The sequence below is a fragment of the Lactuca sativa genome, chromosome 9, assembly GCF_002870075.4.
Source record: "Lactuca sativa cultivar Salinas chromosome 9, Lsat_Salinas_v11, whole genome shotgun sequence".
NCBI lineage: Eukaryota > Viridiplantae > Streptophyta > Magnoliopsida > Asterales > Asteraceae > Lactuca > Lactuca sativa.
Genome location: NC_056631.2, coordinates 67,946,186 through 67,973,310, shown reverse-complemented (window position 1 = coordinate 67,973,310; position 27,125 = coordinate 67,946,186). Strand labels below are relative to the sequence as shown.

At 35.0% G+C, this 27,125-nt stretch overlaps 3 protein-coding genes across 4 annotated transcripts; 1 reads left to right on the top strand and 2 right to left on the bottom strand.

Annotated features, from left to right (window-relative positions):
- The first annotated feature begins 1,997 nt into the window (after nt 1-1,997).
- LOC111901618 (NO-associated protein 1, chloroplastic/mitochondrial) lies at nt 1,998-4,895 on the top strand. The gene is made up of 13 exons (XM_023897494.2): nt 1,998-2,442; nt 2,522-2,707; nt 2,789-2,875; nt 2,951-3,030; nt 3,106-3,187; nt 3,281-3,301; nt 3,402-3,447; nt 3,550-3,668; nt 3,756-3,869; nt 3,970-4,074; nt 4,145-4,234; nt 4,311-4,417; nt 4,508-4,895. Exons 1-13 carry the CDS (start codon nt 2,020-2,022, stop codon nt 4,764-4,766), a joined length of 1,719 nt encoding a protein of 572 aa, XP_023753262.1. The 5' UTR covers nt 1,998-2,019; the 3' UTR covers nt 4,767-4,895.
- On the bottom strand, nt 4,735-7,977 carry LOC111901619 (uncharacterized). 2 transcript variants are annotated; one of them, XM_023897495.3, is made up of 15 exons: nt 7,577-7,977; nt 7,109-7,192; nt 6,829-6,902; nt 6,722-6,755; nt 6,540-6,598; nt 6,349-6,463; nt 6,203-6,240; nt 6,018-6,115; nt 5,886-5,941; nt 5,709-5,814; nt 5,512-5,630; nt 5,382-5,435; nt 5,195-5,260; nt 5,042-5,116; nt 4,735-4,966 (listed from the first exon to the last, which is right to left on the bottom strand). In XM_023897495.3, exons 1-15 carry the CDS (start codon nt 7,754-7,756, stop codon nt 4,904-4,906), a joined length of 1,221 nt encoding a protein of 406 aa, XP_023753263.1. In that variant the 5' UTR covers nt 7,757-7,977; the 3' UTR covers nt 4,735-4,903. The 2 variants fall into 2 exon arrangements, with proteins under 2 accessions (XP_023753263.1, XP_023753264.1); XM_023897496.3 differs by having other exon boundaries at nt 5,745-5,814.
- A 1,433-nt stretch (nt 7,978-9,410) lies between these two features.
- On the bottom strand, nt 9,411-11,376 carry LOC111901617 (F-box protein At5g07670). The gene is made up of 2 exons (XM_023897492.3): nt 9,928-11,376; nt 9,411-9,813 (listed from the first exon to the last, which is right to left on the bottom strand). The coding sequence occupies exons 1-2, from the start codon at nt 11,220-11,222 to the stop codon at nt 9,540-9,542; spliced, it is 1,569 nt and encodes a 522-aa protein (XP_023753260.1). The 5' UTR covers nt 11,223-11,376; the 3' UTR covers nt 9,411-9,539.
- Nucleotides 11,377-27,125: the final 15,749 nt, after the last annotated feature.

Below are 27,125 nucleotides of genomic sequence, written 5' to 3'. Positions count from 1 at the left end.
GAAACAAAATCCGGTGTTTTTCAATAAATTTGATTCTTTCTTTCATTTACTAAGATGAACAAAATTGTTAATGTTAGAGAGTGGAGCCATTAGAAATGAGAAATTCATAATAATATTGCAAATATGATATATAGTACAAAGAGAATGTGCTAAACCTAAATATAGTTGCTTTTTTAGTTTTTAGTTATTCTAAACGTTCTTTTATATCATTCTATATTTGTTAGGGGTGAACAAAAACCGAACCGAAACCCAAAAAACTGAAATAACCGTATAAACCGAAGCCGAAATGAAAACCAATAGTGCGGGTTTTAATTTTGACGAAACCGAAAAATTGCGGTGCGGTTCGGTTTTATGTTTAATAACCGCATCAAATTAACCAAAATAACCGCAAACCGCATAATTTAATATATTATTTAAATATTTATAATACTTATATTTAATTAATAAAATAAATTATCAATTTTATATCTTACGATTTTTATTGTTTAGTTTTTGGTGTGTAAATGGTGGTTAGTAATGTTAGGCATATTGTTAATTATTTGAATTCAATATAACATAATAATATGCAACTTGAAAGAATAAATATGGACCAAAATTGTGATTTATTTGCAATGAAAATCTTGAAATAAATGAAAGTCGACTAAATTTTATGTTTTGAACATGAAAAACCGCACATTTTTAACCAAAAAACCGCACCACCTCAATTTGTGGTTAAAAACCGAAACCGCACCGAAATAACCGCAAAACCGAACTGAATCAAAACCGCAATTTGCGGTTGCGGTTGTGGTTTTATACAAAAACCGCACCGAACCGCAGCATGCTCACCCCAAATATTTGTCATCTAACTTCCAAACTAGTTTCCCCCACCCCACCCCATACACACACCCCACTATTCACCTTCTTTTTTTACCTAGGGAATGATCTCTCCTTCCTCTCCTCCCCTTTTTATTTTTGTTGTTTAAATAGAAATAAAAACAATATTAGTTTACTGAATAAAAACTTTTAACAAATACAATTAAAATCAAAACATTTCATTAAAAATTAATTAAGAGTTAATGTTATTGAAAATCAACATACCATTTTTTTTTTCAAACCGGACATGATGAGTTTGTACCAAAATACTATTTTTCAGTGGATTCATAATGATTTCATTTGAATCCAACTTTTAAAAATATAGCATTTAAAAAAAAAAAATAAAGGAGAGAAGATAGATGTTGGTTGCCATTCAATTCTCCCACAAAGGAGGTGTAAGTGCGGGTCATTACATAGGGGAGGGGGTGTTCTCCCTCTCCACCGAATGCCACATTGTCTTCTTTGCATACTTCTCCATCTTCATACATCATAGTATTATCAAACCAGAAGTAAATTTTCAGTTAAAAACTATTTTTTTTTCAAGTAGCGAGTCAAACACAATCTAAATACAACTAATAAATAATTTTAAATAAATTGTTTCATTTTAATTTACGGTGTGACACCGTTAATAAGTACTTACGATGTATAGCTTCTCTACAACACAACTCAATATAAAATGTAAATAAAAAGAAAATTTCCCATTATTATTTTTTTCAAATAGTCATATATGCCCTTATTTAATTTTTCTCTCGACCATTTTTAAGTACGTTGTTATTTTTCAATATATCTTATAAACTTCAAAATACTAAAATATCCATAATAAAAGCTTATTGAGAGTTTTTTTTTGGATCAATAAGCTTGTCAAAAGTCAAACAAGCTATCGATGGAAACTCTTTTACCATGAATCTTTTCATTTTGCTTGTAAAATTATAAGCTATACACATGAAGCTTTCTATTTAATTAAGTAGTTTTTTCATAACAATCTATTTTTCGATTTGAGATATAGCAAGCCAAATAGATTAATATTCGAGCAACACTATTGATAGGACTAAAGTTAAGGGGCAAAAACGTAAATAAATAAAAGTAAAGGGGCCATAAAAGCCAACAAGATTCTCAAAAACGTTTTTAGCTCGAAAAAACCCACCCTCAACACTTCTGATTCCGATAATGATTCCTAAAACCCTCTCCCTCACCTCCTTCTCCACGTTCCTCCTTCCTCACCATTTCAAAACCCTTAAATTCTGCAATTCGAGTCGAACCATAATCATTTGCAAACCCATTAATTCACAGTCCCAACAACAAAATCCACCACCAACTCAAACCCAATTATCAGTCTCAGCACCTGAATCACAAGGAACCGGAGCTGCCGCCCCGACCCGAGGCGATATCTTCCTTGAACGACAACAATACTTAGCAGCTTCAGCTCTCGTTCTTGAGAAAAAGAAGAAGAAGAAGAAGAAGAAAGAGAAAATCAATGGTTCATTGAAATCTACTTCGACATCAACTTACAGCTGTTACGGGTGTGGAGCCCCGTTGCAGATTTCAGAATCGGATGCCCCGGGTTATGTTGACCTGGAAACCTATGAACTGGTATAAGAATTGAAATTTGGGTACTTGTGTTCGGACAATTGTTTGTTTCATATAACTGATTTGTTTAGTGTAATTGCAGAAGAAGAAACATCGTCAGCTTAGAACAGTTCTTTGTGGGAGGTGTCGCCTGTTATCTCATGGGCATATGGTCACCGCGGTGGGCGGAAATGGAGGTTACGCCGGTGGAAAACAGTTTGTTACTGCGGAGGAGCTTAGAGAAAAGTTACGCCATTTACGCCATGAAAAGGCTTTGATTGTAAAACTGGTGAGGATTTCAATTGTAGAATCATAATCTGTAAATAGCTTTAATGGTGAATTGTTGTATGTATGTTTGATTACTTTTTAGGTTGATATAGTGGATTTCAATGGCAGCTTTTTGGCTCATGTACGTGATCTTGCTGGAGCAAATCCAATTATATTAGTTGTGACTAAGGTGAATATTCTTTCGCTTTTCTCCATTTTTTGGTTTATTCTCGTTGCTAATTTTTTGTATTAAATGTTGATGAAGGTTGATCTTCTTCCAAAAGGGACAGATTTTAATTGTGTTGGTGATTGGGTTGTGGAAGCCACCATGAAAAAGAAGCTTAAGTAAGACCCTGTTTTCATTCTGATTTTTCTCTATTAAGTCAATCCTTCCACATTCATTATATATATTTGTTGCAGTGTTTTAAGTGTCCACATGACAAGTTCAAAGTCATTAGTTGGACTTGCTGGAGTTATCTCTGAAATTCAGAAGGAGAAGAAGGTAAAATCCAGTTTCCTTTTTTATTTATTTTTTTTTATTTTATCAAGTGTTGTTTGGATAAATGATACATAATACACTTTTTTATTTTTGCAGGGGCGGGATGTGTACATTCTGGTTAGTTATTAAGTACAAGGGACCCACAAAATTAACTTCTTAAAATGCCAAAACAAAATGCTAGTTTTTTTTTTTACTACAATTTTCTGTGTTTCTTCAGGGAGCAGCTAATGTGGGGAAATCTGCATTTATCAATGCATTATTGAGTAAGTTAATTTTTGGAGTTTGATAAAAAAAAAAAAAAATCTTTAAAAAGCAAGCGAATGTTGCAGATATATTTATGTTAATGACCAATTTAACATATACAGAGATGCTTTCAAATAAAGATCCGGTTGCTGCAATGGCAAGAAAATATAAACCAATACAATCTGCTGTTCCTGGCACCACAGTTGGTCCAATTCCAATTAACGCTTTCCTTGGAGGAGGGGTATGAATGTCATTTTGTTTCAACTTTTAGTATGAAGAAGGGCCATTTTTTTAAAAGTTTAAATTGTTGGATAATTCATTAATTCAGAAATTATATGACACACCTGGAGTTCATCTCCATCATAGGCAAGCTGCTGTGATTCATTCACAAGATCTACCTGCTCTTGCTCCCAGGAGTCGACTCAGAGGTCAATCATTTACAGTATGTTTTCCTTTCTTGTAATAGCAATGTACTTTCATTTACTTCTGTTTTCAAACTATGTAACAGTGAAAGTATGTTGCTATTTCTTGGAATTTAACAGAAACAGGTAGTCTTGGATCAATGGGTAAGTGAGAAAATGGAGTTTAATGACTTAACTGGTTTTTCCATATTTTGGGGAGGCCTCGTTCGAATCGATATTTTGAAGGTATTAACCTTCTAATGTTTTATTTATTCTTCATTTTACATTTTTTTAATGTTTTATTTCTATTCTTCAGGTCCTTCCGGAAACATGTTTAACATTTTATGGACCCAAAGCCCTAAAGCTTCATATTCTACCCACAAATAAAGCAGAACAATTCTACAAGGTATAGTTCGACTTAAACATATGTACTATGCTAAAAATTATGTTAAAAATTGAAGAATCTTGTATAACATGTGTAGAAAGAAGTAGGAGTTGCTTTAACACCACCAAGTGGAGAACAAGTAGCCACTTGGACAGGACTCGAGACTATTCGCCAATTACAAATAAGATTCGATGACACACAAAGGTATGTATTTAAACATCATTGAATTTTATATTTTTGTAACATCTATTGAGTTTTATATTTTTATGGCATTAAAAGACTATAATTTTATAGACCTGCTTGTGATGTGGCAATCTCGGGTCTTGGGTGGATAACGGTTGAACCGGTTGGTCTTGGTCAAACGGTCAAAGAAGTGGGGTCAAATTTAGTGGAAGAAAAGGATATGGAGATATCATTGGATGTTCATGTTCCTAAACCTGTTGAGATTTTTGTCCGGGCCCCACTTCCGGTTGGTAAGGTGGGAGGAGAATGGTATCAGTACAGAGATTTGACAGAAAAAGAAGAAGAAACCAGACCCAAGTGGCACTTTTAAGAACCATATATTTGGTATATGAATGTACACGTGTCACCATTTTTGTATTATTGTAAATGAGACAAAGTTTGAGTCTTTATTGTAACATTAACTTTGGAGATGAAAAGTCAACGATTTGTACTTGTGAAATGCCCAATCTACGTTTCATCATGTTGACCAACATTTTCTTTAGAGGCGGAGGATATACCTTGTTCAATACGCTGGATAAACATAATAACATGACAAAATATTTAAGAATTAACTGATAAGAAACATGAATGGAAACTGATGTTTACCTGAAGAAGATGATTATGGAGCCAGTCAAGTGTTTGAGGGAAAGTTGTTGTGGATATGTTGGCTACTTCTGAGCCCTGTTAACATGAATAATAAAAATATGAAAAAGTTGACCAAAAAAAGGTGTCGTTAGTTTAAGAGAAAAACAAATGTACTTGTGATGTGAAAGAGCACAGATAATCTTGAATGGTATTTAGGTTGCTAATCAGTTTGTCTTTATCCTGAAAAAGTCCACAAAAAAATTAACTTTTAACTATCCAAGTTAATATACAACTCAAAGTGAAAAAGACGCATCCTTATAGAATAATAACAGATAAGTTGAAAGGAAAAGAAACATTCTACCTTGATTGGATAACTGCTGAATTTACGTGTAGATATCCACTCTTCTAGTAATGCCTGTAGATGATAGGAAGTCAAGAATAAAAACAAAAAAAAAATATTTAAATGGAATTAAAAGTTAACATGTTTTCACCTTATGATCAAACTCAGCCATCTTTAGGACAATAGGAATTACAACTGGCTCTGGGGCTCCAGATTTTTCTCTCTTATGAATAGCCTTTCTTTCCACTGCTTGATCTTTCATATTGTGAACTGAATAGCAAATAAACAATTAGAATTAAGAAAAAAAAAACTATAGAAATATTGCAGGAGGTCAAATCAACAGCTAACTTGTAATATTCTCAGGAACACTTTCAGGACCCTTACTCATCTTTTCAGCATTCTTGTTGGTATTTCCATCATCGATTAGGTATATGCTTGGATCCACATGCATTCCCTACAACCATAAACATTTTATTTTCTGTTTCATAACTCAAAAAGGTGAATCTTTGTGTTCATATGAACTACCTCAATAATGATTGGCTTTCCATCTTTCATTGCTTTCTTTAAATCACCAGCCAAACCTATGTCAAAACTCAAAACATGAACATATACAACTTATGGACATGTTTCCATTATTATCTGTATCTATAAATTTACCTTTTCGGACTATTCTACATTCTCTGCAAAACTCAGTTATTAACTCATCAGAGGAGCTAAAGTCACGTGCCAATAAAGGTGAAGATGCCAATGGTGCACTGAGTTAATAAGTAATAAAAAGACCATTAGTTATATGTATCATGCAGATTATGGGAGGAAAAAGTAAGTATGGATAGTTTACTTACTCTGTTGAAGTCCTTAGCAATTCATAGACCATATCAGTCTGTCATATATCAAAGATTCATGAATAATGAATGTTAATCTGAATGGAGTTTATGTATCTTTTATGCACAAAAGTTTGTCAAAGAAAACATTATGTAAAAGGATTCACCTGTAATACGTTTGGCAAGTTTAACCTTTGTGCAAGTTGGGTAGCAATTGTAGACTTTCCAACACATGCTGTCCCACATACAAGAATGACCAGTGGTACCCTTTGATGGTGAAATCTATGGAGGATGTAATTATAATAAAAAAATTATAAACAATCACCAAGTTTATTTATTTCATGCTCTTTCATTTTACCTTGTCATCATCCTGTAACGACTTATATACTCTTGCCCATAGCCACGCCAGTTCATGAGCTGGAAATGGAGACAAGCAATGAAGTTTCATGCAGAAGTTTTAGGTCAATCAGAACTTTGTAATTCAGTCAATGGATAAAGTAGCATAATATAGGAAAAACATGGATCTTGCAGATATATTACCTTAAACAAATTAGTTTCCAGATCAGATTGAGAGCTGCAGAACAACTAAAATGAGATATTTGAAGCAACAAAAGATAGCAATCAAAAGATGGAATATGATGACATACACATCAAGAAGGCTATTGTCTACCAGCAACTTCTTGAGTTCAAGTGCAATTTTGAGAGCAGTATGATTAGGAATCTGAAAATAAAGCATGATAATCTTGGATTTAAGGTTATCTTAAAGTATAACATAAGTATAAACACTGGTGGTAGGTGCATGCTTTTTTTCATCCACAGGTAATTCTTCTTTTCTCTATTTCTAGGACATTGAAAGTTTATTTTAGCTTTTTCTATTGGACCTATCATTCTTGAACCTTGTAAGAAACCATTGGTTGAAGGCCGAACCTTAGTAACAGTCAACATTCTGCTAAGCAAAAATCTTGAGAGGACATAGTAGTGATCAGCATTATCACCCAACCATACTTTCACCTGAAATCAATGAAACAAAACTCAGCCAATAATAAAATCATTTGCATAACCCAGGACGTTGATATAGTACTTATTCATTCGCAAATGCTACATTTTAACTCAAACTGTGAGATATCAGATATGTTTACTCTTCGAATTTCAAGTTGATTTCATTTGGCACCGTTTTCATTCCAAACACCTATTTCGTTGTTTTTACTGGAAAGATTAAGCAATGGAGTAGTTTCGTATCCAGCCACCTTTTAATTTATAACAAGTACTGATCAGGGTCCAAATTTGCAAGAACATTCGTATCGGTTTTCATTTAAAAATTACAAGGTCCGAAATTGAAACTCAAAACGTAATTTATCAGGACGGAGAAATCGGATCAACGTGAACGAATCAAACCTTGACGAAATCGTATTTGGAGGAACCATTACGAGTAACAATTGGCAAGGGGAAGTCGTAAGTAGTTTGTTTTCTCTCTGATTCTTCTTCTTCTCGTACAAATAACCTGTTCGAAGAAGATGTTTTAGCTACACCACTTCCGCTAGGGTTCTCTATTACTACTGATTTATCCTTCTTCATCGTCTCTCTATATCCGTGCAGCTGCAGAGAATGAAACGGCGAACACTGAAAATCAGCGATCAGAGGAGCGTGAGTTGCATATATCTCTTATCGATCGATCAAAAAGATGATGAACAAATGAATGAGATTTGCACAAAAAGCGAAGCTCTCCCTTCAATTCGACGATTTTGACACTCGACAAATGGTTTAAGGCTAGCATAGCATGTTGCCACATAGAATTAAGTTTTTTTATGAAACTTACCATGTTTAGCACAAAAAGTGAAAAGTGAGTAGAAGTGGCACAATTTAATATGTTTAATTGCGGAGAAAAAAAAATATATATAAAGAAATAAAATCAACCAATTATAACACACCTTCATGTTTTTTCTCTCCTCTCCTACACCCATACACCCATGGCATCTCTTTGACATAAAGTAGGGATTGGTGTAAGGCTGTGGGGTGTGGGTGCGGTCTTTACTGCACCTTTTGCCACATAGGTAGGGGAACACCGCCCCCTGACTGCGGTTTAGGCCCCAGTACGGTAGATTTTTGCTGCACTTTCACTCTCTTTCTCTTCTTTTATTTGTTCTCTCTTCTCTTTCAATCAATCACCTTCTTCTATTTTTTTTTCTTTTCTCTCTTATTATTATAATCTCACTCCCTTGGTGTGGCATGAAACCACACTTGTGTGGTAAAAAATAACGTGACGCATATGTGGCGGTGAAGGGAGTGCGGTTTCGGTGGCACCATTCCCTCCGGTCTAACACCTTTAGCACCTTCTTTAACACCTCCACTCACTTTAGCCTAAGCATTTGTTCTTTTCCTAGTTTTTTGCATTTCGCATGAAGAAAAGACTAAAATATTTTATTATTATTACAGGCGTATTTGGAAAGGAGTTTTTAAAATCTTTTTAAAATTTTTTAGTTTTTAATGAAAAACTCTGAAAAAAATTATTTGGCAGTGGGAGGTATTGTTTTTTATTTTATACAAAAACCTTCGAATTCAAAATTACTTGGAGTAGTTTTTGGAAACTTTTTGTTTATAAATAGCTTTATATATATATTTAAAAGATAACAACTATTTTAAACAAACATCTCTATATAAATAAAAGTTACTTGTAGCTGCTACCTATTTTTTTCCAAATACGATCCTAGTTATTTTGAGTTACATTTTGACCAATATTGGTTAAATATATCATGGTCTACCTTTACATACAATAATAAATAACAATTAAAATATTGATGAAGTATAACAAGTTTTGATTATCATGTTTTATGTATTTTGTCTTTATAACACATGAATCTTATTAAAAATCATATTTTTTAATAATAAATTATTTTCTCTAAATAAGATGATTTGTAGTTATAAGCATTTGAAAACACGTTAAGCCCCCATTTTCCACCTGTTTCATATGTCTTTTATTAAATTTAAAAGACACAAATATTATACATTGAATTGAATGAGTTGAAATTGTCAATCTCTAAACATTACTAATACTGTAAATATATAAAAAGAGTATCAAGAGTTCAAGACCCTTGAGGTCCTAATTCTTTTGCCCATCTCCAACACATTTGGGGCCTAAGGAGTTTGTTTTCACTTAATGATTTAATAGATACATGACTTTACTTTTGTGTGTTAACCTAATACAGAAACAAAAAAACCCAAAAGGTAGTAATTGCATAAAGCATTGACATTCTTTCATACAACAAGAATTCTATCAAGTTAGTAATTAATACACATTAATACACAACAAGTGCAAGTGCTACATAATCTTTACAATCAACAAAAGTCTTAAATCACATGTTCAAATTTGCAACTTTTTAAAGAACTTACCCCCTCGTTTACCCATTCCGGACCCCACAAGACTCGTTGAGAGAACCGATCTATTATCAGGCATCCATTTCAAGTCTTTAAGACTATAAAACAACATAGAAAGCACAGGACTCACTTCATCATCTTTCATATTTTTACACGATATCACCTTCAAGCTTTCAAGCTCCTTCAAAGAAAGGACAACAGATTCTAAACCTTCTGTTGTTACCCTTGAGCATCCTTCTATCCACAGAAATTTAACCCTCCTATCAACACACAATCATAATTTGTATCAACATCAAATAGCACAAAAAAAGTTGTTTTTTTTTTATGAGAAGATAAGTAGTGAAAATTAAGAAATCAAGAAAACAAGAAACTACCTGCACAAATTGGCATTGAGAAAAATGCCATCTGTCAAACCCCAGCAATCTTTTACAACCATTTCTTTAACAGATCGACACACAAGAAAAAGTGCTCTCAGACTTTCCTTTTCACATAATCTGCACCTTTCCAATTGTAATCTTTCAAGCAATCTACAAGCTCCCAAGTGTTCATCAAGTCCAGGGATTTGATCGATGGTTTTACACGAAACTAACCTTAAAGTTTTCAAATTTTCACAGTAGGAAAGAGCTGACAACCACCCATTATCCATTCGATGATCACAGAAGGTGAGTTCTTCTAGCATTTGACAACATTGTCCGATTGCTCTGATTCCATCATAACTCCCCTCGCATCCTCTGAGTTCAAGTTTCACTAACCTTCTACACCCTTGAGCAAGAATTGTTAACCCTATGTCTGAAACCAAAGAGGAATAGAATCCGTCAATGGTTCCAATCAACTTCAGTATCTGCAGATTTGTAAATCCCGCAATCCCATGCAGAATCTGATCATGGCAGTGATGCAAAACCATTTCTTGTAAATTCGGACACCCTTCTGCAAGACTTAGTAACCCAATCTCGGAAGAATTTAGGAGTACAAGTCGTTGAAGATTGGGGTATGCGGTAGCTAAACATTTCAACACAGAATCTACTTCGTTAACAGGTCGGAAAGTATGGTTGTTTGGTGAAAAGACATCGGATTCGATGCAGAAGGGGCCAAATTCACGGCCTAAAGAGAGACCACAGCTTTTTAAATGGCTGCTAGAAATTACGCTTCCGTGAAGTAAATCAATGTCAATGAGGTTAGGGAATCTAGTGAACATACGACCAGATGTAAGGAAACTCCAATCGAAAACCCTAACTGACCTTACCAAACGACCTTGGAGATTGAACCACCATTTGGAGACCAAAGAATTCGAATTCCTTTGAGATCTGTCAGGAAGTTTGGAGAGAATTTGCAGGAGTGTTTCATCGGAAAGGAGGGAAATGAAATCATGAGAGGGGACTACTTCGGGAGAATCAGGAAGTAGGGTTTCGTTGTAATGGGTTTGCTGAAAATGGGGAGAAAGAGGAACAACGGTCACTTCCGGTGGTAGTTGTTGTGGCGGTGGTGGTGGTTGCTGTGGCGGTGGTGGTGATTGAGGAGTGGGTGGGGGTGGGGGTTTTCTGTAGAACGAGCGACGGCGGATAGTTGAAGAGACATGATCAAGAGCTTTCTTGTTCTTCAACCAAAGGTTGGACCAATTTAACGGGGAAGAATGGTTAGGGTTTTGATTCTCCACAGAACACGACGACATTGGAAACTTGTTCCTTCTTCTCCACTTCACATCTGATTCAAAGATCTTTAGAACTGGTGTGCTAATTTTTGTGTGAATCAGTTGGTGGCTTTTTTCTTGAATCTGTGTCGAGGGATTTGAGCTGCTTTTTTCTTCTCGATTTATGGATTTTTGAATCGAGTTTGCAGCCAAAGGGCAACGGCCATTTTATGTGGGTCCCAATATTCTTTATTTAATATTTTGTATATTATTTTCTTGGGACACATGATTTTGTGAATTATCAATGATCAAGTTTTTCTCAATTTATGGATTTTGCCACCTCTTTCCAAATGGATTATTTTACATACAGAAGTTCGATATACCAGTTCGTTTATTTGGTTAAATCAACTTTCATATAAACAAATACTTAAGAAATATTTAGCGGGTAAACGAACAACAAGCTATGTCGCAACCAAGGCCAGTCTAAACATATACGAGACCCGGGGCAAAAAGAAAAAAAGAACCCCTCAAAGACAAATATAATAAATATTAAAAAAATATATCATTTACTATTTAATATAGACGTGTTCAATTAGCACTAATAAGTAAAATAAATTGTTTATCTTTTGAGCTAATTTGAGTTTCAACCAACTTTACGCCCTAATCATTTAGATAATAATTTTTTATATATATATAAACTACGTAACCCATAAATTTTGGGCCCCCTGGAGTCGTGGGCCCTGGGCGATCGCGCGGGTTGCCCACCGTCTGGACCGGCCCTGGTCGCAACCATTTTTTTTATAACAAAACTAATTTTTTTAAGAAGAAATTACTAAAACCGTCCTTATGGTTTCTTATGGTTTGGTCAAAATTTCACGTTTGATCCCTAACTTTTTTTTGCACTCGGATCATCCCTATGGTTTGATTTCGTTGCGATTTTCATCCCTATGGTTTGGTCAAAATTAAACGTTTGGTCCCTAATTTGATGTATGTAAGGGACGAAAAACGTAACAAAATCAAACCACTGGGATGATCCGAGTGCAAAAGAAAAGTTAGGAACCAAACGTGAAATTTTGACCAAACCATAGAGACGATTTCAGTAATTTACTCTTCTTTTAAAAACAATATTTATAGATCTTGGAGTCAGAACATTATTATGCATGACCCGTTGGACTCTATTGAGTAACTTCACAACTTCTGATGCAAGGAAACCGAAAGTATCAAATGCAAAGGATATAAACGTGTGTTGATTTTCCATGTACGCTTTCTCATGTTTTGCCACTTTGTTTGATGCAGTTTTTAAAGCAGTTTGCCCCAAAGTGAAAACTTCACTCCCAAGCCCACAAGAGGGGAAACCCCTGTTAGATCCACGCATACATGTTTTTCTCCAGCCCATCCAAATACTAAAACACCAGCTGGTCTAAGTGTTGATCTACATTCCAATGGGTCAGTCACAAAGTTCACAGGTGCCTCTTTCTTGGCAGAAACCCCAGCGCGGCTAAATATTTGGTCTCTCATGTTAACCAAAAATTTGAAATGCGGTCCATTGCACTCGATATACCAGTTCAGATTCTATCAAAGATTTCGATGGGACAAAATCCGATTCATACCAATTCGGAGTCGGAGAAGATTACATTGTATCAGGTTAGCTATCAACTTTTAATGTCCACATTTCTTGTTAAAATTTCATAAAAAATAGTCTAAATCTTAGTCTTAAGTCCTAAATATGATGAACAATATTAAATGGTCCAGTTTTTAGTTTTCAGATTACAGACAAGTTTTTTGGATGTGTTTTGTACTATGTTACTTTAGTTAAAATTTGTGCTTCACCACAAAGTGATGTATAGTTCTAACATCTACATAAACTGTGCAATTTTTGTCTAATTCGGAGACTGTATCATTCTACTCATAAAGTTCGCGCTCCACTCCAAAATTGAAAAGTGTCATTTTCACCCCCTAAAAAGTCCCAAATTGTCGAAATAACATCGCGGGTGGTCACAAAGTAATGTATAGTTTTAGCATCTACATATACATGCAAATTTCGTCCAATTTGGAGACTGCATCATTCTACTTGAAAAGTTCGTGCGCCACCCCAAAACCAAAAAATGTCATTTTGACCCCCTAAAAAGTCCCGAATGGCCAAAATAATATCGCAGGTGATCACAAAGCAATGTCTGGTTTTAGCATCTACATACACTATGCGAATTTCGTCCAATTCAAAGACTGCATCATTCTACTCGAAAATTTTGCAAGCCACCCTAAGCCAAAAAAATGTCATTTTGACCCCCTAAAAGTCCCGAGTAGACAAAATAATATTGCAGATGATCACGAAGGGATGTATAGTTTTAGCATCTACGTACACTATGCGAATTTTGTCCATTTCGGAGACTGCATCATTCTTGTAACACTCGATTCTAGGTATGAAATTATTTCCAAATGTTTTTGTAATTCCCTTTGAACATGGCATGGTGAAGCCTCACCACGGCGTGTTAGTAGAGCGTTGGGCAGCGGATTTTATTGGACCAACATGGCGTGTTTGTATCTTAACACGGCATATTGGGGGCTGCTGGGGAAACCCTAATTTTTAGGGTGTTGCACCCTATTTAAAGGCCTTAACTCCTCATGGTTAGCCTCCTTAGCAGCCTCCTTTGCTACTAAAACCCTAAAATCGATCTTTAAATCTCTTAGTGGTGTTCTTGAGCTAATGAGAAGCTTTTGGTGCTCATTTTTGGTCCTTGTGAAGAAAGAGGGGATCTTGAAGTTGGCCAACTTGGTGGAAAGGCTTTGGATCTAAAATCATCTTCTTTTGTGCAAGCTTTCTAAGGTATCAAGTTTGAACCTTGACTTATAGATGCTTAGATCTCTTCATATTGTGCTTTGTTATGCTTTTGGCCCCTTTTGGATTGATGAGTGAGTGAAGTCATTTTTGATGGGTTTTGGTCATAAGACATCCTATGTGCTCATACAAACCCTAATGCTTGGATCTAGGTTTCTCTATTGTACATGCTTTGAATCCAAGACTATAAATCGATATTAACATATAATTAGGTTTATGATATTACCTTGATTGTTATGTAGCAATAACAATCCCAATTCCTCCTTGAATTGACTTTGGAAGGCTTAGAGTCACAAGTGTCACTCCTCTAATGGCTTACAAACACCATAAGCAAGAGGATGAAGAGGAGAGAGGATGGAGGCTGCCAAAACCGTGTGAAAACCCTAGCAAGAAGCTTGTCCACGTTTTTGGTCCTTAAAGGATCTATATATAGTGAGGCAATTAGGGTTATCTAACAAGGAAACCCTAATTTGGATGCTTAAGCCCTAAGCAACCCATGGAGCCTTTTCCATAAGGCCTTGGACGATTTCATATGGGCTTCCCCCATAGAACTCGTCCACCTTATAATAAAAGGCAATCCATGGCCCAAATTGCAATTATCTTATAATTACAATTCCAGTCCCTTAAGTTTAATTAATCTCTTTTAGTCACAAAACTAATTACCAATTAATTATTGACTAATATTAATTAAACAATATGATTTCTCCTTTAATATGTTATTCCCATAATATATTAATAAATCATATTTAATCCTTTCTCTCCATAATTCATCCTATCAAGTTGCTTTGGTGAAGGCAACCCAAAAGGACCATGCACCATCGGGTCAAGTACACACCAAAATAGTTATGGACTTAGACACTAATCCAACAGTCTCCCACTTGGATAAGTCTAACAACTATTCTGCGTATGACTTCAGATCTTGATCTGCAATCGTAGCTTTGCAAAGCCGCTATCAACTCTGAGCCTATTAGATACGCGTGTCCTTAGATAAGGGATCATATATTCCTCCATTCTAGATATCATATGAGATATGATTTCAAATCATTCTCTTTGTACTATATCTTGATTCCCGATTTATGACGACTGACTAATTGAACAAATCAAATTAGCCCTAGCCCGGCCGAGCATTTACGTTTGTCATCACTAAATCATCGAGGGGCCCAAAGATATCGTTTTTATCCTACTTTGGATAAAAGGAACGGATAAACTTTGATACAATGCTTGCTTGCACTTACTAACCAAATCACACACAACAATATGTTTTATAATACCAAGTTACTAGTGCGTTTACATATTATCAATGTGCAACCGATTTGCAAGATACAACTCACACATCTTGGTTTCAAGAATATAAGATGTTATCGTCTCACCAATCACTCGTGATACAATTCATGGAGTGATCCAAGTGAGCGTGGGTTTAATCCAATGCTCAAATCACATTCATAAGCACTCATGAACGTTGCAGCAAACATTTGCTTATGTCTAACGCTCTTTAGACAATCCACACACCAATTCACGACAGTCTTCATTCATACTTACTTCCAACATATGAACGACTGTGGCCCGTTCGAATAATTCGATTATTCTTAATAAACTCAATCATTCTGGAAGTCAAAACATGCAAATGTGAAACACAAGAATAATACTAATCTCATATGGCCTCAAACCTTTGAGTATAAATAAAACTCCTTTTATTTATCACCATATTGAATTACAACACTTGTCCCATGCTCCTACTATGCACACAATGTTTACCTATGGTTCTTACTTTGTGAAATAGATCACATTGAACACATTTCCAATCATTCTCATTTCACAACTCCAAATCCTTTTTCCATAAGCTAAAGAATATCAAATTCTTGCTACTTATAGAATATGCCATATTCTAACATTCTATGCAACTTATCCTTTCGTAATGTCACTGCACCAAAGTCACGAAGACTATTGCCAATGAGATTACAAAGTCCTCTATCGGAGATTGTTACAAGGCAATTCCTTAGATATGATGTCTCTCACTCAAAGTACATTCCTTTGAACATCCTTTTGCATAAAGTTTCTAATCTAGTCATAGATTTCTCAATATTCAATTCCCAATTTGGACACGCTTCCATATTTTCCATGTGACAACTCATTCTTAATAGATTCTTATCTATTCGTAATGATGTCGATATGGTCCATCCAATATGGAAACATTTCCATATTTTCCAATACTATACTTCCAACTACTCACAAGCGACCAATCCTCGTCGAACTTTGGATTGTCCTTTGATAGTTGTTTAATTATTTTAGTCAAAACCGATTCTAGTCATTTTTCCCTCTAAATGCGCTAGACATTTGGAAAATTTTAGAATGGTCAAACATTAAAGCATTTGCAATCGATCCTATACCCGAAGCGTATGGGACACGACGCATAATGTTTTATTTTCTATGTTCTCAAAATTCAAATTGTGAGGAGGAATGCCGTAATCATAATCGAAATTTTAAGAACATACTATGTACCCTTGACTAAAATTATTAACATTTCTCAACCTAATCTTTTAGATTTGAAATGAAGCATAAAATTCTCTCCCTTAATTATTGCAAAACAACTTTACAACCCTTACTACTTTGCAAGGTATGACTCTTGTTTTCTATAATTAATATTGCCAACTTGCAATACGTGCCTTAATAATCATACAATCATAACATTTATGCTCCCACTATCATGATGATTATTATAAAACATAACACTTATGCTCCCACTAGCTTCGACATGTATTCATAAACATCTTAACTTTCAGAAAAACAATGCTTATTGAATTTCTTAAGTTCATGTTTCTAATACTTAGTGCTTTGATAATCTTTTATCAAAGCTTCTTGGACTTATACACCTTTGCCTTCGATAGTTCATATGTGTGTCTAAACTCTTAAGACTAATTGCTAAACCTCACAATTCAAATTATGGAAAGGGATACCGTAACCATAATCGAGTTCGAGAATGCAATTTCACAATCACTATCTTCTTAAAATCTCTCTTAGTGAAAGCATCTCCTCACAATCATTTTCATGAAGGAGGAAATCTTATGACACTTAGATTTAAACAGTGTATGTGTTCCTATCCATGTGAATTTGTTAAAACTAAAGTTTACGACAAATTCAAACTCATATGGACCGAGCTTTCTTAATCTTGATTTCTTGCCTTATGGTAGCGCAGCTCCCCACCATGTCTTCCAAGTAGTTAAGCAGCTCACCCTTTCCTATCAATGTACCTTTCATTGATTAAGGTGCTTTGCCTTTTATGCGTTCAAAATGAGAACTCATAGAACTCACATGCATAATTAACTCGATTGGATTGGCACAGAAACAAAATGATGTCAACATGATAGGTTGTAAACCTCAACTCGTGTGCTAGTGATGATCGATAAGGTTTATTTGATTTGTTCTTGAAACCTTTCAAGACCATTAAGACTCCCACTGACTCCTTGACATATAAGATTCTATTGTCAAAACATTTCTTGACAAATAAATATTCAAGAGTTTGTGTAGCTTTTATCAAGATAAAACACTTCATAACTTTGGTCCTAGTTGGTCTTTGTCTTATCCAAGACATCACAACTTTCCACAATTGATGAATGTTATAAACCTTCTTAATACTTGTCACTCATTGTCACAATCTTAACTCTAAGACTTGTTTTGGAACGAAGTATGATTGACTTCTTGATTTAACCATTTCTTCAGTCCTTGATTCCTCTTCTTAGACATACAATTGTACTAAGACTCACTTAGAGGATCAATTGAGATATGGTTCTTAATCATTAAGACCTATCATAAAGCATAAAAGGTACTCTCCCTTCTTCTTAGAATAGATAAACTTTTATCTTTCTGCCTACTTGATTCTTCTTATTCGTTCTGCTATTGATCTAAACCCTTTAATCAATTCTGAATTACACTTAATCTTATAAGTGTAATCATATTTACTAAACCTTTAGTAAATCATGACGAATATCTTTGTTATTTGATAGTTCATTTTATTTACTTCTTTTTATAGTTTATTTTAACATATTTCATTCATAATTTAGATAATTTCCATGCATATTTTTCTTTTTGTTATTTTATGGCCAATTTCGGGTACTTTCCAGTTTTGTGAGCTTTATTGCAGATTTCATGGAGACTAGTGGAGAGGGAATGTTCGGGACGTATGGAAAGCAATTAGAATAAGAGGACGTCGAGGATTTTGGGCTTGATGGGTAGTGGAGATGATGCATGGAGTGATCTTGATGATTATTTGAAGGCTTGGAGAGAAATAAACTTTAAATTTGCAAGATGCGGGGGAATATTCAAGCGTGCGTAGATTATTAATCGGGCGAGTTCACGAGCTTTGGAGGATTTGGAGAGGTCAAATTGGGCTTAAAATGAAGAAAATCTTGAAGAAAATGGGCTAGGAGGTGATTGGATTTGATCTGGGCCAAGTGGGCTAAGCTATGGAGGCCCAAAACCTCAAAGATGCTACATCCAGGGACCACCCGCGCAACCCACCCGCGCAGCAGCACGCGGGTCGCGCAACCTCCTGCAGGGGCAGTTTCGGAAATTCTTCTTTTGAGCTATTTGAGGAAGGTTGGTGCCCATCTTTTGGAGACTCTTGGACATCCGATTTTTGAAGATTCTCTCTGGAGTTTTGGAGACTTTTGAAGGCCAAGAACCCTTGAAGAACATCATATTTTTACCTCTTGATTCTTGCTTAATGTTTGGTACAAATTTCTCTAACTTTGTTTCTTTGTGTTTAGCCATGCTTGGCTAAGCTAATCTTGGTTGACTTTTGGTTAATCCTTTGAACTTTTGTTGAATGTTGAAGAATCCATGAACATGTTCTTAAATCTTTATGGGAATGTTTTGTGTTTTAACATCTTATCACTACTTGTATGTTTTAGTTCATGAGTTTAAATGTGTTTGTGGTGATTAGTTGGCTAATTTCTTGATTAAGTAAAGGATCCTCAAATTAGCAAGCAACAAATGATTTTTGTGTTGTTTTTGCTTCACACAATCATAAAAACATTTCCTCCAACATGGTGGTGAAAGCATTTGACCCCTCTTGGATTTGGTGACTTTTTGGTTCTTAATGCTAGTTGACTTTCACTAATTACATGCTATTTGGAATTAGTGACTTTGACTAAGGAAATTGTTATGAGCTTCTCTAGCCATTTCAACAATTAAGAAAAGTCTAGGTAATCTCAAGCTCCTTGGATTACTATAGCCAAATTAAGGATTTAAATCAAAGTATTGCACCATTGGATTCTAATGATATGTTCATCAAAAGTCAAAGTGAGGAAACTTTAAGTCAACCATCTCTCCCTTATTGATTTTACATCAAACTCTTATTTTTGTTGCATTTGTCTATTTAAATCATAGTTAATTCTAGTTTGTTTCAAGTATTTCAAAACACCAAAACCCCCCATTTTATTTTTATTGTCATTTTACAAGTATTTTTACAAAGAGATTTTTCATAGAGTTATAAATTGAACCAATCTCCGTGGATTCGATCCCTTTACCACTATACACTATTTTAGTGTGTAATATTTAGGGTTATTATTTGTGTTGGCCTCGACAACCACCATTATTCTTATGGTGAACTTGATCAACACACAACTTTGTGTACTCAATCTCCTAGTCCTTCACTTGACACTTTGTCAATGAATTAGTCTAATTTCCAAATATGAAATTTCTCATTCATCGTGCAACCAAGTTGCATGATTCCAAGTTTCTATCCAATTGAAACTTGGGCGATGAGAAACTCTCCCTATTTGGTAAACTCTCGACTTTCCATAAATAACATAATAAGAACCAAATCCATTATTGCTAATAATAGAAACATCCAAACATCAATTTTTCATATTCGCCATTGCAAGGATAAATAAATAACATAAAATCAAATTTTATTTTATTGCGGAAAAAAAATTTGTCCTTACAATGCAATTCATTGAAAAACTATGCTAATACATCTTTCTTAGCAATCTAATTCTAACTCTAAGTAGTAGCTCAAGAATCTAATCTTCAAGAAATGCGATCGAAATCCATTCCTTCATGGTTAGATTCTGCTCACTTCTTCCCTTAAGCTTCCTTTCTTTTTTTCGATCCTACAAAACATCAATCGCAATCTTATCACATTATGTATTTAGAATCTAGAATGAATCTTAAAAGATTTAGTCAATGGATTTTACCTAAAGCAAAGACATACGTTTTGACTCTCCCATCTCTTAGATCTTTTAGGTAAATAGGGCAGCTTCGTCTCCAATGCCCCTTCTCTTGGCAATAAAAGCAGATTGACTCTTTTAGAACAGGACATGGAACTACTTCAGACATTGTCTTTCTCTTATGATCAAACTTTTCGATCATAGCATGTCTTTCGTTGCCATTGTCTATATCCATAGAGTTCTTGAAGGCAGATTCACCGATCAACTTTGCTTTTCTATTGCGCCAAATCATTGCTGATTCAGCAGCAATAAGCATATAGGTGAGATCTATAAGGGTCACGTCGTAGTTCATCATATAGTACTCTCTTACGAACTCACTATATGAGTTAGGAAGTAACTGAAGAACCCAATCAACAGCCATTTCCTCACAGACAACGGATCCCAACATTCTTAACCTATCAATGTGTGACTTCATCCTTAGGACGTGTGCACACACCAACTTTCCTTCTTTATGTTTACTTGCCAAAAGGGCTTGAGTGATCTTGAACTTTTCAAGCCTTTGAACTTGTGGGTTAGGGAGAATAATTGGAGGAGGAGGAGGAAGTGAAGCATGATCTCTTGCTCCTCGATCGAATCGTGGAATATCATCTTCATGTGGAATGCTTGTTCCACGGGATTTGAGAAGACCATAGTTGTCAAACTTTGACATCTACAAAACGGGAGAAAACGAATTCAAGTTAGTTGATTGATTGAGTACTTAGTAAATCACCCAAATGAGATACTAAGGCTAGGACCCAACACAATATTCCACAACTCGGGAGAGGGATGTCGTAACCCAAATTGCAGAACATTTGAAGGTAAGTGAATGACGATTCACTAATTTCCACCATGAAAAACGAAAAAGAAATTTAAGTTTTAAATCTATGAAAATTCCTAGATCCTATGAGGTTCATTGAACATTTCAATGGCATGTTTAAATCTCGATATGCCCCTCTTGTTTGTGACTGGGATGCCGAGGATCACAAAGCGGGTGTGAATAACCATACAAACTTACATGGTGCCCTCACATGTTACAGTCACCTATTCGGTGTGCCGGTAAACCACACACGCTCCACCGAACTATGAAAAACATTGAGTCACCCTTTGCTAACTTTGCTTAGAACCATTTAGTGTGCTGGTAAACCACACACGCTCCACTAATGTCTTCGCAAGGGCACAAAGTGTAATTTCATGGAATTGCATCAATTCACTTTTGCCTAAGTAACTAAGATTGGGAATTTTATGAAAACATTAGTTACTTTTATACTTTATTATACTTATAATGGAAGGTTTCGTCCTATCCTACCCGTTCGGCTAACGACCCTCCACTAGTCAAGAGTGTGGTGGGTAAGAGTGGATACCCATTCAATCGCCATTTTATAGGCAATTTCCTTAAACACCCCTTATAGACCAGCTTCGTGAATGAGGCCTACTAACGGTAAGACTAACTTTTACTCATACATATATATATATAATGTTAGACTTTTAATGTTATATATAGTATAGGGTGTATTTTATACTTTCAAAATACTAGGTGGTCTAATTTAACAATCATACTTTTAATTCAATTAAATTGTAAACCTAAACTTTTATGGATTTATTAAACCTCTTTTAATTATACACCTTAATTAATTAATAAAACCATAAGGGTGTGATTTGAACTTTTTCAAAACTATACTAGAGTTTTAGAATTTAACATTCCTAATTAAACTTTTAATCAACTTTTAAATTCCAAAACTTGAGGGAAAGTTTTGAAACATTTCAACACATTAGGGTTTAGAATTTAAATATACATCGAAATTAAACCATTTAATCAAAATTTAAATTCCAAAACTTGAGGGCAAGTTTTGAAACCTTTTCCAAAACATTAGGATTTTAACTATTTAAATTTCAAAACAACAAAAATTTTGGGTTCAAAATTAAACTATAAAACCTAAGGGGAAAATATGAAACTTTTCATAACAACAAAGATCAAATAACAAATAATCTAAATTAACAATTAATCACATAATTATCCATATTTGACTTATTTAATGATTTCTTGCAAAACAATTTATCAATTTAGTCAAAATAATTAATCAATTATCACATAAAGAAACAATTATCTTATTAATTGATAAATATCTTCAATTAGATAAAAAAATATAGTCATATATATCAAAAAACTCGGATTTATATTGATCTAATATGATAAGGTAACTATCCATAAGCAAAAACAACAAGAAATCGCGAAATACCCTCCATCTGACGAGTTGACTCGTCGAGTCAAGCTTGGACTCGGCGAGTCCAGCCTCCAGAATCCAAAAAATCGAAATTTTCAAACATATTAAGCATCAATACAATAGAAACCAGTCTAGGCTCTGATACCACTGATGGGTTTTGGTCATAAGACATCCTATGTGCTCATACAAACCCTAATGCTTGGATCTAGGTTTCTCTATTGTACATGCTTTGAATCCAAGACTATAAACCCTAATTCTAGCATATGGAAATCGATATTAACATATAATTAGGTTTATGATATTACCTTGATTGTTATGCAGCAATAACAATCCCAATTCCTCCTTGAATTGACTTTGGAAGGCTTAGAGTCACAAGTGTCACTCCTCTAATGGCTTACAAACACCATAAGCAAGAGGATGAAGAGGAGAGAGGATGGAGGCTGCCAAAACCGTGTGAAAACCCTAGCAAGAAGCTTGTCCACGTTTTTGGTCCTTAAAGGATCTATATATAGTGAGGCAATTAGGGTTATCTAACAAGGAAACCCTAATTTGGATGCTTAAGCCCTAAGCAACCCATGGAGCCTTTTCCATAAGGCCTTGGACGATTTCATATGGGCTTCCCCCATAGAACTCGTCCACCTTATAATAAAAGGCAATCCATGGCCCAAATTGCAATTATCTTATAATTACAATTCCAGTCCCTTAAGTTTAATTAATCTCTTTTAGTCACAAAACTAATTACCAATTAATTATTGACTAATATTAATTAAACAATATGATTTCTCCTTTAATATGTTATTCCCATAATATATTAATAAATCATATTTAATCCTTTCTCTCCATAATTCATCCTATCAAGTTGCTTTGGTGAAGGCAACCCAAAAGGACCATGCTCCATCGGGTCAAGTACATACCAAAATAGTTATGGACTTAGACACTAATCCAACAATTTTATGGGCTTGCTATTCCAGATCTAAGTTGTATTGGACTCCTTGAGCATAAAGGTGCAAGATTTATGAGAAACTTTGGTTACATGCCTGCATTAAGTAGCTTATTAAGTCCCTTTTAATCTTAAGAGCTTCATTTAGACATGCATAAATGTAAAGTTGGTAACTTTACATGGTTTTCCACCTCAAGGAGGTCAAATCTATGTTTTGGGGCTATGTCTTTAAGAGTTAAGTGCTTATTGGTTAAGCTTTGTGCTATTAAGCCTTAGGGTTTGGGTTTTGGACCCTTTTGGTAGTCCTTATGGGTAAAGTTGGAAACTTTACCCTTCTAAACCTCGTTTTGGTCTAGATTTGGCCTTTGGAGCTCTTAGAGTCGAAGAAGGTAGCTTTATGAGTTAAGTTGTTGGAACTCAGGAAAACATGACATGTTTGCAAGTCAACATGGTGTGTTGTCTGGGGTTTTCCCCAACTACTTGGATGATGGCAAAACACGGCGTGTTGTCAAGTCAGCATGGCGTGTTGGGTAAACATGGATTGTAGACCTTGAGCTTGACTTTTGTCTTTAACCAAGTTTGACCCTAGGGGAGGGTGTTGAGATATTTTGAGTTATATCTAAAGATCTGTCATTCTTTAGGTGTCGGGTGGAGCTGATATCATCACAACACACGAACACAAACATAACAACACACCCACAACCACCTTTCACGGTGGCTAGTGGCGGCAAAATAGGGTAGCATGGAGGCAGCAACAACACTTACGGTGGCAGAAGAGCATTCCCGGCGATAGCCACCATGGTGGTCTTCTTACGTTTTCCAGCCAACATCTCACCTACACATGCCCGTAATATCTTCTGAAACACACACAACGTAGTCATTCTTATGGTGATATGCGGTGGTATGAGAGAATACTGTCAACATATGATAGTCGTTGGAGCGGCGATGGCGATGGACGCAAGGAACGACCGGATAACGAAGGAGGTGTAGGAGTTCGTTATTAACGAAGAAGGTAGAGGCAACAACGGCCACTCACCATCTGTTTCTCTTATTCTATTGTTGGCAACAACAAGTGGTGGTAGGCTTCGGCGGTTCGTTGCAGCAAGGAGCATGGCGACAGCGGTATCCGGGCTCACGGTGGCCATACGACGACTGGAGGAGTGGAGGGACAAAGATGGTGTAGGTGGCGGCTGAAGATACTCCTAGGGTTAGGGTTCTGGAAGGGTGACAAGTTTATATACCCGATTCATACAACTTCAGCCCATGATGATGGAAATGGCCCCTCCTTCTCCATTTTCTTTCAAATTTAATCCAAATATTACCAAACGGCCCTTCCCATACAAAACCCTTTTCAATTTAGGTCTAGAATTTACCATTTAGTCCCTTCCCCCAAGAATCTATTCAATGTAAGTCGAAATAATATCATACACCCCCTGACTATTGAAAATCTTTGCAAAATAAGTCCCGAAACTACACTTTAACCCCCGAAAACCCAATTTATATAATTTAGCTCCCCGAAACCAACACCCCGCTAAATATTATGGGTTTTAGGGCTACTATTCGCTTATAAATTTTTATCCATTTAATCATCTAATAAACGGGATGTTATATCTGATACCAATTGTTAAGAATAAAACTTGAATGATAGATTATATCCAAACATGTAAAAGAATCAAAAAACAGAATGAAGATCAAAGTTGTGCCGAATGATTAATAAGCACAACTTTAGAAGAGCTCAATGAAGAACTGCTACTATAAAGATTGTATAGGGTTTACAACTTCGACAAATTACAAGATATGGTGCATGCATGCACTTTAAATAGTAAAACTCTAATAATAAATTAACCGGGTGGACAGGCCTAACTCGCTATACAAAACATGGACTAAATAATGCAATCCATATGACCCAACACACGTCATTTTATGAGTTTTTATATTTTATTAATTTTCATATAATATTTTAATGTAATAATTATAATAAATATAGTAATTAATAGATATTAATTTCATTAATGAATTCATTTTTTAATTTCAAAATTTCCAAAATTAAAGCTAATTAGTTTTTTGTATTTATTTAAATTATTTGTTTAAATTTAAAAGATAAAAAATATTTTCATTATAATAATTCATTATTTAACTTTTTTTTTTAAATTAATTCATGTAATACATGGATATCACAACTAGTTATAAATAAAGTAAGAATGTTTAGTTGATGCAAGGCGCCATGATAATTAGAGATAATAATGTGAATGAATATATAATGTCTTTGAAAATCTTTATAAAAAATTAAAGATAGGAAAGTAGATGGAGTTAGATCAAAGGCGTACAAAAATAGGATTTTGTTTTATCCAGATTGGATTAAACTAGAATATTCCATATTAGACTTTAGATCAGACCGGATAAATAAGAACTTTTATCGAAATTCAGTAATAATACGAATAAAGGTTTTTTTTTTGTAATTTCAATAGAAATTGCAGCATTTTATAAAAAAATCTAGTTGAGTTAGATTGATATATCTCATATTTGTTGTAGACTATTTCTATTGTTCGAATTTATAAGTATTTATTCTATAAAATATGAAAATATATATTATTAACAATTTTCAAACTAACTATATAACATTAAATAATAAAAATCATATAGTCTAACATTGTACAAAACAAAACATAACATAATAAGTGACTAAATATATAAAAAAACAAAATTGTGTATCTTATAAGTTATTATCCTTTCTTTTACTATTATATGAGTTTTTTAGATGTTAGATCAACTCTTAGAAAATTATAAATTGTCGTTGCTGTAACATCCCAAAAATACGAGCCAAAATTTTTATTTTAAAACATACCATTTGCAAAACATTATAAATAAAACATTCACGGATCATAACATTTCATAAAAGATGTTGTTTGTCTGGAAACCATTTCGTAAAACATAATACTATCAGAGTACAAAACCCCAGGAGGATCCCATAGCGCGGAATACAATGCATGTGTGTGATGTACTGCTACCGTGTCGGCTCCTTCCCCTTCGAAGAAGAGGTACTTGAAACCAAAACTGAAAACTCTAAGCACGAAGCTTAGTGAGTTCCCCCATATTACCACATACCATACAATTATATATCATACTCACTGCCGGGCAATTCTGGGGTGCCCGACCTACCCGGTACGACCATTCTGGGGTGCCGACCTACCCGTGTCAAGCCGTTCTGGGGTGCTGACTACCCATGTCAAGTCATTCTGGGGTGCTGACTACCCATCGGTCCTAACAACCGATCCTCGGGGACTATTTCACCCTTACTGCTACTATCACATATATCATAACATAACATATTATCAGACATATCTAGGGTGTCCGATCTACCCTTCGGTCTTAACGACCGAACTTGGGGACTATTCCCCTCCTACTACCACTATCACATATAACATATCATGCCAACATATAAACATATCATCACATACTGTCAGACATATCTGGGGTGTCTGACCTACCCTTCGGTCCTAACATCTGAATTCTACTACTATCATATATACATATCATGCTAGCATATAACATATCAGGTAGTAGCAAACCTAGATGATATCACAAAGACAATCATCTAACATACAACTCCTACTGGTGGGCCGGCATTGTGGCCGTAGACCCACCGCTACTGGAAGGTAACTCACCTCAAAGTAGTTGCTGATCTATGTTGGGAACTGACTGTCTTCTGCTGCTGCCGCTCCGGAAATCCTCCGACTATAA